The 16,630-nt window shown below is 48.6% G+C and overlaps 1 protein-coding gene across 1 annotated transcript in view; it reads right to left on the minus strand.

The window, feature by feature from the left end:
* Positions 1 to 15,894, minus strand: part of FGFR2 (fibroblast growth factor receptor 2) — a 101,264-nt gene extending 85,370 nt beyond the window's left edge. Inside the window, exons 1-2 of the mRNA XM_069460337.1 lie at positions 15,442 to 15,894; positions 11,348 to 11,612 (exon numbers count right to left, since the gene is read on the minus strand). Of these exons, the coding sequence (XP_069316438.1) occupies positions 11,348 to 11,513 (166 nt within the window). The 5' untranslated portion in view covers positions 11,514 to 11,612; positions 15,442 to 15,894. The remainder of the gene's footprint in view (positions 1 to 11,347; positions 11,613 to 15,441) is intronic.
* Positions 15,895 to 16,630: the final 736 nt, after the last annotated feature.

Here is a 16,630-nt window from a genome sequence, read left to right on the forward strand (position 1 = left end):
AGCAGATTGCTTTTTCCAACCACGTGGGAACCTCAGTTTGTATTCCTCTGCCTTCACAACAGGGTTTTATTTCAAATGAACAAATCTGTCACATCATATATGCGTAAGTTACCTAAGTGGGGATTTCCGGAATGTTCCCAAATGGGACTAAACATCAGAAAATCTTGTGAGATTTGTCATCATCAGCACCCAGGTGTAATACCTGTCTGATGAACTTGCTAAGGGAAGAGGCTGTGGCTTATTAAAATACCATCTATTATCCACCCCTCCAACAAATCTCAGAGTACCTGACATTGACACGTGGGGCACAGTAACATCCCCCAAAATGCCCTTGAGGTGAGGATCCCAGTCGGCTCAGGAGCTGAATAACTTGTCCCAACCCCACAGCATGCCGGGAAGAGCCCTGCAGACAGCAAACCGTGGGCAAGAGGCCCAAGAGTTGTGCCTCCACACAGCCGTCAGCTCGAGGGCCTGCATTGCTGTGAGTCTGGGTGACCGGCCCGCATTCCGGAGAGCATGCCCCAGAGCTGGCAGCCTGACTACATTCCAGAGGTGAGGTTTCAGGGACAGTCACCTTTCCACATTTAGTGTTACCTGTGGCTCCTAGCAGCTGATGCTGGGACAAGCTCACCTCCCGGAAACTGATATAAACATCCAATAAACAGTGTGTACTCGAGTGGATACATTTGCCGTATACGCTCCCAAAAGGTCAGACTGATGTCCAAAACCTATCTGACATCTTCCCCAAACAGGCAAGTATTTTCTGAATGCTTTAAAGTGGCCCCAGCTACAAAAGAAAAGGAAAAAAGGAAGGGGCGGGGGAGGTTAACAGTTATTCCACCAGGCAAGGCTGCCCCCTGCTTTTTCAACTCAGGACCTTTGGGGGCTATTGTTCAGCAAGTTTATTTAAAGGGCTTGGCCTTTCTCCTCTCAGCAGGACCCTGGTTCTAATACTCCTTCGGTGGCTGCAGATGTGTCCCAGGACCAGTCCCCCCAGCAGCACCCCAGCCATTTGCAAATGAAGGGACGGCAGCTGGAGCCAGGAACAGATGGCCTTCCTTATTTGAATGGGTTTGATCCGCCTGCTCCGGGCTCAGCAAGTTCGGGCCTGGCCACAGCTGAGATGTGTAGGCCAAGGAGTCCTCAGGACGCAGCTGGGTGGGAATGACCTGGCAGAGAGGTTTTCCTAAATCGCTTTCGGGCAGAGGGGGCAGGGAGCCTCCGAGGTGGGCGGGACACATTCCCAGCAGGTTGTGCCCTGCAGCAGGACCAGAGAAAGGCAGGCTGGAGCCGCAGGGATCCCTTTTCTCTGGTGTTCTGCAGAGAAAAGAAAAACTTCCCCTCGGGGATCCTGTGCTGGACGACCAAAACCCACATTAATTCAGGAAATTCCAAATTAAGAGATGGACGCCATCATGGTTAACCTTTCTCCCCTACCCTAAACCACATATTTGCATAGAGGTAAGAGCTCTGAGAAAACAAACTGAAGAGTTGCTACCTCTCCGCAGAGTCCCTTTCGAAACCCTTGCAAGCAGCATCCTGGTTGGCTCTCCAAAGGGCTGTGCCCCCGAGGGGGCAGAATTGTCATCCTGCCCAGGCCTGGCCTGGCCTGGCCTGGCCTTCCTCCCCCAGCCGCCCAGCCCTCCGGCCATCTCCCTGTCTCCACGTTGGCCTGGCAAGCAACTCTGCCAACCGGAGGAGGTGCCGGAAGAGACAGTCAAGGAGCAGGCTGAAGTGACCGGCTCAAGTGCGGGTTGGCAGCTGCCAGCGATGCCCTAGGCCAGCCTCCTCACTCTGTCCTCAAGGGCGAGCACCTCTCAGTAAAGGTGGTCACGTGGCCGCCTCTGTTCCACCCCCATCAACAGGGGAAGCCAGCAACAGACAGCGGAGACGCCAGGCCCCGGACAGTCACCTCATTGGACAAGGTGGAGCTGGCAAGCAAGGTGGCTGCAGCTGGTACTGAGCAGGGCCCGTGCAGGCGAGTTAGCTGGAGAACCGGGCAGGTGCCCAGATCCTTAAGGAGGAGACCACCCTCAGGAAGCTGCATAGGCCGAAGCCCCCAGAGAATCCTTAACGGGGGCACACGCCCTCCAGCCCGGCCCTGCCCAGCACACTGGCCTCTTTCGGGTCCCAAATCCCTTTGAGACACACCTGCTTCTCCTTCATAGCATCCTCAGCTTGGATTGGAACAGCCCCTCATTTTTGCCATTATTTGACAAAATCCTCTCTCCCGCACTCAACAGGACTTGGAACTGTTTTTTGGTTGCCATTCTATTCCCACAGGGCCTGACGCATAGTAGGGTCTCAAAAATTATTTGGGGGAACAAATGGGTGAAGAAACTCAGATGCCACAGCAACTCCCCTGCGATCCGGAAGGCCTGTCTGTACCATCTTACCTCCGCCAAGCTCTGAAAGTTGTCACCACACCCAGGGCTGCAAGTTTAAGAGGGAAAGTTGCCGTGTCTCCTTCCAGTGAAGAATTCCACAACTTCCTCCAACACTAAACTCCCACTTGGAAATGCCTGCGACCCCTGGGTGTTCTGCAATCACTGGGCAAGGGACCGGTGCAAAGTGCAGCTGAGTAACCCAGTCTCCATTCTCCTCCACGTTCAGCTGCAACCAATCAGAGTTCACTTTTTTTTAACTACCAAACTGAACTTTGCTTGATTTAAAAATGGACTCCATTCCCTGGTCCCCCTCTAAGGACACCTTTCCTGGCCAAGGCTGGAAGAAGAGTAGGTGTTTTGCTTCTGCCTTTACATTCTTGGAATTTTTTTTTTATTTTTTTTTTATTTTATTTTATTTTATTTTTTTGGCTTTCCTATTTTCTGCTCCTAATCTCCGCAGGGAGTGACCTTAAAAAGGCCAGGTAGGCTTTGGTGCCTGCTGTTTCCATGACCACAGGTTGCAGGAGTCCCAGGTACGGGGGTCTCTGCAGATGGGCCTTGATTTCCCACCCAATTGCAAATCAGAAGTGCTGGGGGAAAAAAGCTTGACATAATATCCAAGTGGCAACCAAAAACGCTAACATTTAGTAGGATCCAGAGCAAACCACCAGAGGTACCTGGGACATGGAAGAACTGGAGACAGCCTGCCCTGCTAAGGTGGCTTATATGCCAATGTGCAATAGGCCAGCCCTTCTCGTCCTGAACGGAGGTGTGGCTCAGCCTGGGCCACCCACTGGGACCCAGAGCAGTTTCCCAGTGGTCTCTTTGGGAGACAGACCAGACAGGGTTAGTGTCTTACCAATAAGCCACATACCACCAGAGGCCTTTCTAGAGAATCACAAAATGTCATTCTTAGAATGTTTTTACTGTCCAAGATTTTTCTTCAAATGACTTTAAGGGAAGTAGGTGTAGATATGTGAGAAAGAAAAAGAATCAACCAGTAGTATCCTTACAAGTTTAACATTCGAAGGACAGATTTAGGGTCACCAGAGTACACCACAAAAGATCCTCCGGCTCAGAAAGGAGAAGGAGTCAACTGGGAAATCTGTCTTGCACCAATACTTTCACCCAAAGGCCTGGTTCCACACTCACTAACTATGAGGTCTTGGAGGAACCACTTCCTCTCCACGAGCTTGCTACCTTGTCCATAAAACAGGAACAGGAATACCTGGGATCTGCTGGATTATTAAGATTAGGGATAATATAGGTCAAAGTACTTAATACAGCATCCAGCAGGCACCTACTAAATGGTAGCTAGTTATCATTACCACCATCCTCGTCGTGCTCATTATCATTATCTCAAGGAATGCGCTAAAGGAACCTGACCTCATTCATCAGCACTGGCCTCCCAGCCTGTCCCATCAAGTAACCCCCACAGGGGAATAACCTGCAAATGACCGTTCAGCTCTGCCCCCTTCAGTACTGTGGGTCCCGTCCCAATTCCCTCTGCCCTCTTCCAAGCAGCCTGGAAGCATTGCAACCTGTGCACCTGGGAATGCCCAGGAGGCTGACCAGGGGCCATCACTATAGACAAACACGGCAAGGATGATCATAATGTGCTATGGAGCTCCCCTCACCAGCCTGGACAAAAGCAGAACATGCTGCACCTACACCCCACCCCACCCCACCCAATCCCATAACCTCTCCCTATCACTCCTCACAGTGCCTAATGACAACCCTTTGGAAGCCTCAAACAAAAGACTCTTCTGCCAAAATATATTGTTCCTCATGAAGTACGTGTCCCGCTGTCATTGCATAGCTGCAACTGACTTTTTTGATCAGGGAAGAAAACAATGTCAACCTTGAGCCATTTGGACTGCAAACAGCAAGATGATCCCATTCCCAAAATCCAGGGCACTTGCAAAAGCCCGAGATAATAAAAAGGGTTGGACAAATCCAGGGCAAGAGTTACTTTTCTATTTTAATTAATGTAAATGCCTCTCAACAAAAGATTTATCATTGTCTATTATAGGGTAAATATCTTATCAGTCCAGGAAATATTGGTTTTAAATTTACTTTGACAAGGAAGTGGAATAGGGAAGAAATCAGTATTTACTGAGCACCAATCTTGGGCCAGGAACTATAGCAGGAGACATACATTCCATTTGCATTTAATCTATACATTCACCCTTCAAGATAGATAATATCTTTGAGGCTCAGAGAGGTTATCTAATTTTTCTGAGATTGTAGCACCAGTAGATAGTGGAGATTTAAACCTAGCTCCCAAGGTCAAACTCCCTATTAGTGTATATCTCCATAAAGCACATTATATGCCATTCAAAACAATGTTATTTATTTCTATTAAAAAACATCAGATGCAGAATTTAGATTAATTGCACAGGAGATTCTTAGTCTTGTAAAGATTTAAGGGGTTTTAAACGTGAAACACTTATAACATCTAGGTTATATATTTGACTGTGCCTACTGCAGCCAGCTAAGAATGTAACATGTCTTGGTGGAAATCCAGGAGGCTTAGCAGGACAAGAAGTCTCCTGAAGGCAGCCACACATCTCTGGGGCAATTCCACTGTCAACTGACAATCTGAACTTTGAGGCTGTTCAAAGGGTTTCAACCCTAAACTTAACCATTGCAATGATCTTGACATTTCATTCCATAGCAAGCCCCCTTGCATACACACACATAGTTGGCTTTTTCAATGTCTGGGCATTTTTTAAACATTACAACTGGTCACATATGGGACACTTAACAGCAAACTGTCATGTGTAAAACTAGGTCACGTATAGTAATACAGGAGCTCTAGGGTTAGAAAATAATCACGACAATTTATATAGAGTTTACTGTATTAATGTTAAAGCTCAGAATGGAGTTGTTTCAAGAAAAGGTGCTACATAAATTATACAACTAACTATGTCCCGTGTTCTCATTCCTGAGTCTATCAGCATTTTCCTCGGAAGCTACGTTTAGCCTCCTCATAAAATACATGTTCAACATAACCTGAAATTCTATGTGTGCATTCTGTTCAGAAATGACTTGGAATTTACCCCTCTTTAGTTGGATAAGGGGTAGAAATAAAACATATGCCACAGCTTAGCTCTCTGACTCAGTACTATCCAAAAGAATCAGAAAGTTTTAACATTCACATGATATGGTAAAAGTCCACAATAGAATAAAATTACTTATGGAATTCCAAAGTGGAATAAATAACATATCCAATCCCTTAAAACTGCTTCACGGTGAAAGTTTCCCCAAACCAAAATTACTGAAAATCTAAAGCTTGCATATTTCACTGGACGCACACTCTTCAAGGATAACCATGGCTTGTCCTAATGAGTGAATACCTTTTTGTATGAATACATAAATGGTAAAAGCTTGAAGTTACATAACTAGAGGCCAGTGAAAGCCTATGGCCACCACTTACTATTGATGGGGCTACCGTCTGGGATTTTCTACCATGCCCTAAAAAGAGGTGGTAACAGATCAGAACAAGGGAAGATAAACTTGAAAAAAATGTGACCTTTATTAATTTCAGAAGGCGACATCTCCAAGACTGAAGAACACATCACGGTGCTGTGTCCAGCAACTTTGTTCAACCTGACCTTCCCTGAAGAGAACTTGCCCTCAGGCCCCCTTTCCAAACCCCTCACATTGCTTAATCAAACCTCACATTCCCTAATTCAAAAGGGCCAGAGCTACGACCTGGCTGGGTCACTTCGTGTCCACCTGGCTTAGCAGGAGGAGTGACCAGTTTGTAGAGAATTAGGCTTCCAAAAAGCCTGCTTAAGGTTTCCCACCAAGATAAACATTCTCCCCAAAATGGAACCCAAGTTATACACAGCTTTAAAAACTCAGGCTCAGGAAGCGCTACCGAGTCAAAGCTGAGTTCTTAGGGGTTTGTTCCTCCTTGATGGAGTCATCTTGGACATAATGATACTGACACATAATTAACTGCTCAGAAATCCGCCCCTTCAGGTAGCTGCTAAACTTGCAGCCCTTACCTAAGCCTCACTGTTCAGCCACATACAGCCTTTAACAACCATCGCTATCAGTTAAAAGAAACTACACTAAGGTCAGGCAGGAAGACAGTGTGGTATAGTTAGCGACACCAAGCACCTCCATCCTAGGATAGCTGAAAAAGTAGAGCCATCTCTAAATCTCACGTGAGACATAACAAACGGATAAAAAGAATGCAAAATCTAAGGCTAAAATCATCCCTTAGGGGAAAAAAATTAAAAATAAAGACCATGCACATTTTTGCACAGCCACATAAAACCCACTGGATCAGAATTATCTGGTGGACTCGCCTAACAAACTTCCAAAAAAATTATTTCTGCACTGCCTGCCACGACAAGTCACCCTACTAAGACTACACCGTAACAGTCCCACACCAGCTGTATTTCCTACCCTAGTTTAACAGGCAGCCCCCAAAAACCTATTTCCCACGTTTTCCTTTAAAGACTGAAATTAGCTGAAACGGAAATATAAAAGTAAGCTAGACTCTGGTTAAACGGGGTTGGTATACTTTTAACAATAAACTTTGGCTAAATAAACATCCAAACAAACAACAGTCTGCAAGCTGGAGGTCTAGTGGATACAGTTGATAGAGAATGTGAACATTAAACAAAACTCTTCCAGTTTAAACACTACCCCAGCTATTTCATAACCATGTAATTATTCATGAAGTCCGATATTAGAAACATTTCATATTGGAGTGTTCTGGTTATTTGAATTCTCACCCTCAACTGGATAGGGAAGACGGAACAAGTCTTCAGTTAGGGGCTGGTGGGGGCTCTTTGCATAATAGGTGCTCAGTCTTTTAACTGGTTAAAATAAACAGGCAACACATGCCCGCGCACACACACACACACACACACACACACGCCAGAGCCAGTATAGAAATGATACAAATACGAATTCTCTGGGCTTGCCAGATTTTTGCTCTAGAAGTAATATTAAACACAGCTCTTTGTCTATGAATTGTGAAATACTTTATATACTAATAAAGAATGTGTACTTCATTGTGTATTTAACTGCATAAGCCTGCATTTGGTTTAATTGACCAAGAATAAGTCCTTGTTCCTAGGCTAACTATCAAGTTACAGTCAACTCTTAAATATTAACACTCATTGAGGAACAAAGATGCAGATAATACAAAACAGAAGATTATTTTAAATCATTCACTCTTGGTATGCGGATATATTCTTTTTTCTTTTCTTTTCTTTTAACTTACAATTAAATGCGTGTGGCTGATATTAAGGTATTTACAATACTTCTAACAAAGGACTTAAACCATGCTGGAAAAATCTCACTTAGGAAGGACTCCATGTGGATTCCATCCTCAACTTCTCTGCTGTTGAACTTTGGACCAACACATACTGGTCTAGGACAGCATCGCCTCTTGAAAGATTGCCCCCAAAAATTGAATTTTTTGAAAAAAGCATGAAAACTACTTTTTTCCCAAGTTGTTGCTTTTCAGAATCACACTTTGTGGAGGGTGGGAAAGTAATTAAGGGTTTTGGGTTGGAAAAGCCCTTTTATTTTAGCTCCTACTGGGCTGGTGTAAACAAAAATGCTGTTAATGTCAACAGTGACTTAATTAACCAGAGTAAGGTGACAATGTCAAAAAGAACTTGAAAGTAAGAGTTGCTCAGGGTAATCAAGCTTGACTATACTTTAAATATTTAGAACATTAATCAACAGAATGGTACTTAGCATTGAGATCAGCCCCCACTTTGAGTCAATAACTGTGTTTCCCACCCTTCTGTTGGTCCCCTATAATAATGAATGACCAACTGGAAATAATCATTTTTAATCTGAAATATTAAAAACGAAAATCTTCTAGAGATTGTTTTCTTAAGTCAATTGAGTAGACCCAATCCCACTGTTCACTTCAGAAAGTGCCCAGAGGACAAATGACATATATGATATGACATGATATATGATATGATATTGTACAAAGCTGAGACAACTGGACACAACCTTTCCTTGAAAAGGCCAAAGAAAAGGATCCTCTAGTGTTGGGGCCCAGGCTCCTTCCTGGAACTTTGCGGTCACATTTTTTCCTGTCCAAAAGAAATTATCTAAATTCAGCTTCCAAATAAGCAAACCAAAAAATCTTCCAAGATAAGGCCTTGTGCAACAGAAGGTCAGGGTCGAACTTACTGTTAACCAAAGCTTTAGCTATGTTAACCGTGGAGGACAGACAGATGGGGACACAGACACACAGACAACACACACTCCAATTTGACACCATAGGGCCTAAACCCCAGCCCACTTCCAGTTGTCAAAACCTCCTATCTCATCTATAATTCAATTACCTTCCTAATCACCTCTGACACTAAAGCAAAACTACTGCAATGGAAGAACTGGTGGTCTTTGGGCCCAAATCAGTTGCCAACATCAGACTAACAGATGAGAGAAGCCCGGACCCTGCAGAGAACAAACACAGCTGTTTTCTTCTCCACTGTATCCAACAGCCTAGATGTTTCCTGACACTGTGGCAACTGGCAGAGCCAGCCCACAGCACTGGAAAGACCCATGTTCCCAGCTCACTGGAGACAATGATGACAATACCATGCAACAGGTGCTTATTAGATAACCAGGCCCTATGCTGACTGCTCTTTATATCCAGGCCAAATTCAAATCTAGTAACCACCTTTAGAGGTAGGTAGTCAAAAGGCTTCTGAGGATATTAATAGTCATTGAATATTAATGAAGAGACTCTAAAGATAATCTTATCAAACCCTCAGATGACAGAAAGGGAAACTGAGGTCTAGGACCTTCCAAGCTTTTCCAAAGCCTTCTCCTAGTGGGATTTTGCACCTTCCTCTAAATCATCTCCATTTTTTTTAATGTCTCACAACTATGGATACAAACCTCATGGAAACTATGAACCTAGAAAAACACGCAAAAGGACCTTCACGAAACATTACTTACAATGTCAGGGACTTCATGAACCTCCTCTCTGACCCAAGTGCAACCACAGATCCCAGGTTGGGAAGACCTGCTTCCAACAATACTCACATTGTTGGACACAGATTCTTACACAAAGACCCATCTGGGGGGCTTCATTCCTTTCCAGTTTCTTCCTTCTCTGCCTCATTCGTCTCTCCCTGCATGTATGCACGCATCTTAAACTTCCTTCAATAATTAAAGAAAGTAAAAGAAATCCTCCAGGACCATTTTATACTCTACATTGAAATAAACTCACAATAACACTGCCCTGAAAATCCAAATGAAAAATGACAGTTTTTTCCTAACCTGGGCTGTTCCTGAAGCCCACACTGTAAGAAACTCCAGCTCAGCTTCCTCAGTTTGTGCTGCGCCACGTACTCAAGGGAAAACCAGCAATTAGGGAAACATCCATTTTAATTATTAGCAAAATTAAAGAGTACAGGCATGACTTTCAGAAACTAGAAACTTTTTCCCCCTCACAATAAGCCCTTTAAAAATGCATCACCATTGCAAACTGCATTCGTCCTGATGTCCCAGCACAAGTCACAAAGAGACAGTTCCATAATCAGTCTAGAGCAGTGGCCTATACAAGCTTCAGACGCAAACTCCTACCAGATTCCCTTCCCAGTGACTGAGATGTGGTAGGTCGATGTCACCACACCTGTTAATTATAAAGCCACCATGCCTCTGTGTAACAAAAAGGACCCCAGTCTCACAAAACTGCTTCGGGTGGTAAGTGCTTCTGTCCTTATCCCTTAATGCTGCGTGCACAGGGTCTTCCTGGGGAGACCAGGTCTCTCAGAACTCTCAGCTCAGATGGAACACAACCCTCCTCCACGGATCGCCCTGGCAGGGCCAAGGAGGCTGGGCTTTCTGTCCTCTCCCAGCCTCCCCCCTGGCTAAGCATGCTGCTCACGCACTCCACGCGCAGGATGTGTTCCCAGAGCAGCTCAGCTGACCCCAGTTGCCACTCAGGACAGCCGCGGGCTCCCAAAGCCAGGCAGGCACCCAGAGCCAGGCAGGCACCAGGTGGGCTCCCAGCAAACAGGTTCATTAAGTGGCGATGAGTGCTAGGATCTGCCGTTTTATTCTCGGATTACCACTCGAAAAATAACTCAGCTACCAATATTCCCTACTGATGACAGATTTCAATGCAGCACCAAGTAGAGGCTTGGCTAACGTTGTCTCCAGAGGACCTGGGAGAGAGGCTCCAAATCTGCCCAGCTGAATAATTCAGCCTCGTGTAGTCCTCACAAACGGCCTGATACCTTTAAAATGACATTTCCAAAGCTCAAACACCAATGCACGCCTTGCGAGATCTGGAAGTTCCCAGAAATGGGAGACCCCCTGACATATTCACTTTCAAGTTTACCTAAAATAGAATCAGCCACTCTGTGACGCATTGCTTAAGTATTATGAATTACAATGACTAAAAAAAAAAAAAAAAAAAAAATCTAATATGTCAAGCCTCTCCCTGTGCTGAACTTCAGAGCCTTCTTTGCTCCTTAAACAATGAAAATAAGACGTCAGCATTTCAGATGTTGGCAATTTCCCTTACAGGTTTCTTTTGTCAGAAAATAGCGATTCTCCACACTGTAAGCAAGACTCTCGCTCCAGTAAGAACGGTGCTGCAGGAGACTACAGACGACATTCATCCTCCATCCTCCCACGGCCAGTCCTTTCCACAGCTCTCCCGGGCACCGGATAAAGGTGAACTACTGCTGCTGCCTCCTCACCCAGCACAGAGAAACACACACACCAACAGACCATCTAACTATACCATTCTGCCTACAGCGCTGCAGCTAAGAACCTTCTCTCATAATCTCTGCCCTGGGAAAAGCTGACAGACCCTCTCCCGGTGCTTTTAGAAGCTGCACTTACAACGCAAGGGCAGCTGATTCCAAAACAGGCCCTAACGTAAGTGCCACTCCCCCCAGCCAAATCCCAAAACAAACTTGGTACCCTGAAAGCGAAATTAAATAACTTACCTTCCGGCTCTAATGTGGTATCCTCAACTAAATTGAATGAGGGCCGGGCCAGGGACAAGGTTGCCATGGTGACCACGACCAGGAAGATGAAGTGGCCCCAGCTGACCATGGTTACAATGCCAATCCCCGGTCCTCTTCCATATCTCCATATGGACGTTAATCCCATCTGCACACTTCCTCTACGAGCATGGACTGCCAGCAAAGCCTTCAGCCTGTGGTGGGCTCAGGGACCGAGGTGCTGCTGCTGCTGCTGCTACGGCCGCTGCTGTCACAGAAGGAAAGAGATTTGGCGAGTCAGTGGAATCTTCCCCAATTCACTGAAACCCAAGTGGAATAAAACCATTTTTCAGCCTCTCAAATGTGTGGAAACGGAGCTCTTTTCCATTCTCTGCAAAAGCCTTCCAGCCTCACCTCGGAGTCCCAGGTGTCTCCACCAAACAGGTCCACAAAACGTGTTAGGCTCATCTTTTAGAAAGCATACTTTTAAGAAACACGGAGATAAAACAGAAGCTACAGGACGCCAACAGATACCCGTGGCCGCTCCAGTTAGGCGAAGTGTACTCCCTTCCACTACCCGCTGTCGCCTCTACCGCCCTCAAAAAGCAGAAGCAACGTGACCTTAGTTTCAAGGGCAGCTACAAAAGCAAGTTAAAAATGCTCGGGTTGGCATAGCCAACCTCATTAACTTCTCTCAGTCCAGCCGGGCTTTAGAAAGCTAAACTGGGGAGGCGTCTGCTCACAGACCCGCATCTCTGCTGGGCTGGGGCTGAGCGGTTTGTTCCACCCTCACTGTGGTTCTCAGGAAGCAGCGAAAGAGACCAGCAAAATCAAAAGAATCCCAGGAAGGCTACGAAAAATTCCCACCAGTTTACACTTGTCAGGATTCATTTTCAAGTGCAGAAGCATATGTCAGCGTTTCGCCAGGCAGCCGCTTAGGAAGAATGAACGGAACAGAGATGCATTCAAAGCAGCCAAACCAAAAAGGTATTCGAAGCCTGAACTCCCTTCCACTGTGACTAAGTGGCAGCCCCGGCCCCCTAAATGTCTTCGATCTCTGCAGAGGGGGTCAAGGAAGCAGAGCAGATGCCAACTTTGATGAATAATGCAGGAGTTTATTAATAATGATGATGATATGTAAATTATTGTCATGGTATGCCACTGGACCAATGACTCTGAGCATGCTAACCTACTGGCTGAAATCTCGGCGTAGAAGTTACAAGGGGGCACTCGACTTACTCTTCTGCTCACGCATTTCATCCAGGGCAAAGAGAATTTTCCAAGAAAACTTAAAATATTCCAAATAACTTTAAATTCATTCAGTAACTTCAGTGACTATGTGTAAAATCAAAATGCACAACTTTAAAATGCAAAACTTTAGAGGATAAGGGGTGGAGAGGCCTTTAATACAAAAACTCTCTAAATCGTGTGATTTTTGTTTACCGGACTTGATATTTCCAATTATGACACAGGATTTCAACACTGCTGGAGCCTCCCCAAAGCTCTATCATGAAAATTGCTCCTTTTAGCCTCGACTGAGGATTAAAGTGGGTGAGGGCAGAAAGGATGCACCACCATTTCCAAAGGAGGAAGAAAGAAAACCTCTGCAGCACAGAAAGCTCCAGTGAAAACGGTATGATTCACAGCAAAAGCAAGAAAAGTGTACGTGCATGCTGTCAGACTGCTGTGTTTTCAGACTGCTTGAAGGGTTTTTCCCCCCTAACATTTCTTTCCTCTTAAAATTGAGAACCTCAAAAGATAATTCCAAATCTATTTCTACATACATGTGGGAGGAAAGTACACAAACATTCTCACTGATTTACTAAGCATTTCCAGAATGCAGGGGAATTTTCTACTTTGAACACGACTTCATGAACAATCTAGAGTCCTCACAGAGGTTTCCCCCCAGGCTGTATGACCAGCCACCTCACCCACCCACCCCTGCCCAGAGGAGCCTCCTTAGCTCTAGATGGAGAACGGTGGACAGAGCCCTCCCCTGAATCTCAAGGCATCCAGTCCTTCCAACAGCTTGCGCTGGAAACTTTCATCTCAGCCACTTCCAGGTCCAGGCCCCTCAGCAGCCCCCTCCCCAAATCTCTGGAAGGCGGAGACCTAAGGCAACAGGTCTGCACAGTCCCTTACCCCAGTGGACAAAAGTATGGTGCGACCTCCTAGGCAGGATAATTAGGTCCCGAGGCTCGGTGTTGGGAACACAGGCCCAGCATGCTGCTGGCGGCCACAATCCCGGCTTCCTGCCTTCAATACCATAATCCTTCCTGGAGTCTGAGCCCCAGTGAAAGCCCCAGCATGTTTATTTTTCCCCTTGAAAGGGAACTCTCTTCTCAGCCTGCGCGGGAGGAGTTGTCACCCTCCCTCTGATGGATGGCTCTTCACAGCCACCTCCCAAACCTCCGTCCATTTTCACCTCGGCACAAGCCTGCCCCTAAAGACAGGCAAAGTGACAAGCAAGAAGAGCCTGGCTAGGGAGTGGTCCCCCATGCCAGGCCTCCGCTGGGCTCTTCAGTTTACCAGAACATTCCCAAACCCCCTATCCTCCAAGAAGGTGCCCACCGGTGCCCGCCAAGTCCGGCTTCCACCTAAGCAGTGATGCATCTGCTGCCAGCTCCCCGACGCTGAGCACCTGGCGTTTTGTTCCCGGGTAGGTGTCGCATCAGGAAAGTTAACAGTGCCGGGCAAGGTCAGGGTGCTGGGCTCCCTGCTCCTCCCAGCACTGAGTAGGGCTGGGAGGTGTCCAGGGCTCAAGTCTGGGGTGGAATTCTTCAACACATTGAACTCTCAAAAAACACAGGCTGCCCCAGGACCACAGTCCTCTCCCGGTCAATGCCGGCAATCCAGTGGGCACTTGCAAGCAGTTTAGGGGTGCTCCGCACCACCCCGTCTCAGGGCAGCACTTCTCTCATTAGTTTGCCTGGAATATCCTGTTTTTCTCCCCCTTCTCGGGGCGCTAAAGAGCTCAGAGAAATCTGCATTTTAATTGACATTCCAGGGAGAGGGAAAGGGGCGCCTGATTGCTTTTCTATTCAAACTAAACAGGCTTTTCAGATGAAAATGAGTCGAGGCCGGTGGAAGATTTATAGGGATTTGGGACTAGGGGGACAATGGAGTTTTAAATGTTGATAGCGTTTCACACCAAACACATAATGGGTGCCCAGAGTGTGAAAGCAGGTTTGCCTTTAAGGGTAGGTTTTACTGAATTGGGAGAGAGGAAGGTCTGGAGAATAGTTTGCAAGGGAGCCGGCCGCGAGGAAAGCGGCAGAAGCTGGTGGCCCCTGGGCCGAACTCCCGCGCCCAGCCAGGGGCCGAAGCCCGCGCCAGGCAGGGCCCTCGCTGGTTCCCCGCGCGGCCCCGCCGCCGAAGGAATGAGCGCGCAAGTTAGAACTCGCCGGCGCTTTCGACATCTCCGAGCGGCTGCGGCAGAGCAGGCGGGCGAACTGAGAAAAGTCGGTCCAGCTCGCCCCCTAGCCCCGGGCGCGCAGCGCTCCCTCCGGCGCCGACGGCGGCTGCGAGCAGGGGCGCCCGGCCCCCAAATCCGGGAACCAGGGCTGCCGCCTCCCCAAAAGTGCCATCCCTGTCCATCGCCACCCCTACGAGGATGTCACCGGCCTCGCCCCAGCAGCTCCCTCCCAAAATAGGGTCCCCCGCGAGGCCAGAATAAGACGGGGCAGGAGCTCCCCCGGCCCAGGGATGAGGCACCCCAAAGATGCCCCTCGGGGGCCTGGCCTGTGGGGCTGTGCCACCGGCAGGCACAGTCCTTGTCTGTCCGCTCCGGGGTCAGAGGAACGCGCCCAGCCGGCGGGACTGCGCCTGCCAGAGTTTGACAGGCAGGGGGGTGTCAGCACCAGAGGCAGATGTCGGCATCTGGATGGGGGTGGAGGAGGCAGAACTTCCCAAACGCCAGTCTACACGCACCCACCTCCTCCGTCACCTATGCAGCCGAAGAGCGAGGACAGGGAGCGCCCTGCACAATGCCAGTTCTCCCGCTCCCTCCGCCTGAGGATAGTACACCGGCGTCCCGGCTCCCCGGCGCCCACCTTCCCTGCTGGCGAAGCTCCCCGAGACGCCGGCACGGCGATTACCTTGAATGGCAACGCTCCTCCGCGATCTGTCTGTCCCGCGCCCGGCGTGGGTCGGGATGGAGCAGGCGACGAGCTCCGGGGGCAACTCCAGTAAAAGTGGTCCTCGGGTCTCCGCCGGTGCCAAGGCTCCGAGGCTTCACGCGCGCCCCGGGCTGCGGAGAAGCGCGGGCATGACGCCCGCGGGCTGCCCTCGGATTTGGGGAGCGAGAGGAAGAAAGGACTCAGGCTCCGCGTTTCCTCCACCAAACTTTGCTTGCAAGTTGCGAACGCTCAGAGCGCGCAGGAGCGCTGCGGCCTCTGGGCCCCCGGGGCTCGCGGCCGGCCCCCGCCAGCCCGCAGAGGAGTCGCCACGCCGGGCCAGGTAGCCGCATGCAGCCCCGCGGCGCCCGAGCTTTGTGGCGGCCGCGCGATCGCTCCCGCTCCGCACCCGCCGCCCGCCCGCCCGCTCGGCTCTCCGCGGCGCTCTCCGCCGCCGCCGCCGCCCGCGCCGCCGCCTCCTCCTCGCGCGGGTCACGCCCCCGCTGAAACCCGAGCCGTTTCCTGGACGGCGGCGCCCGCTCTGCCAATCAGCGCCGCGCGCCCGGCCCGAGCCCCGCGCGGCTCCCGACGCCTCCGAGCCGCGGGAGACACGGCCGGGAAAGCGAGGGCCCGGCGCGATCCGGACCGAAGATGCCGCGGTATCCTCCGAATAAGGCCCGGTCCCGCGCCCTGCGCCACCTCCTCCTTCCCTCCCTAGCGAAGTGGGCCGGCCAGCGTCTCCCGAGTGGCTGCGTTACGTTGTTTTCTGTCGAGTTAGAAAACAAATGACACAACGCTCTCCCCCAAAGAGACTAAAATGCGTCTACATGGTACTGCGGAGGAAAAACTTAATGACTTAATCCAACTGAAGCTTACGGAGGAGAGGAAGCAACTTGAGAATATTTGCAGGACATAGCATTTTTCTGTCCTTCTAAACAATAGAAATGGGGGGGGAACGGATTATTTATGGAGACCCTACTATGGGCGGGGCACACTAAATAGATGATTCCATTTAATCTGCACGACCACCCTGCAGAGTAATAGTCTCAGTTTCTGATTTAAAAAAACAGGATCAGAGAGGTTAAGTAATTTGCCTAGAGTCACACAGCTGGCTACTGACAGAGCCTGACTTTGAATGTGGCTCTTAGAAAAAGTGAAAACCTGCAACAAA

Source organism: Eulemur rufifrons, chromosome 28 (genome assembly GCF_041146395.1).
Source record: "Eulemur rufifrons isolate Redbay chromosome 28, OSU_ERuf_1, whole genome shotgun sequence".
Lineage (NCBI taxonomy): Eukaryota > Metazoa > Chordata > Mammalia > Primates > Lemuridae > Eulemur > Eulemur rufifrons.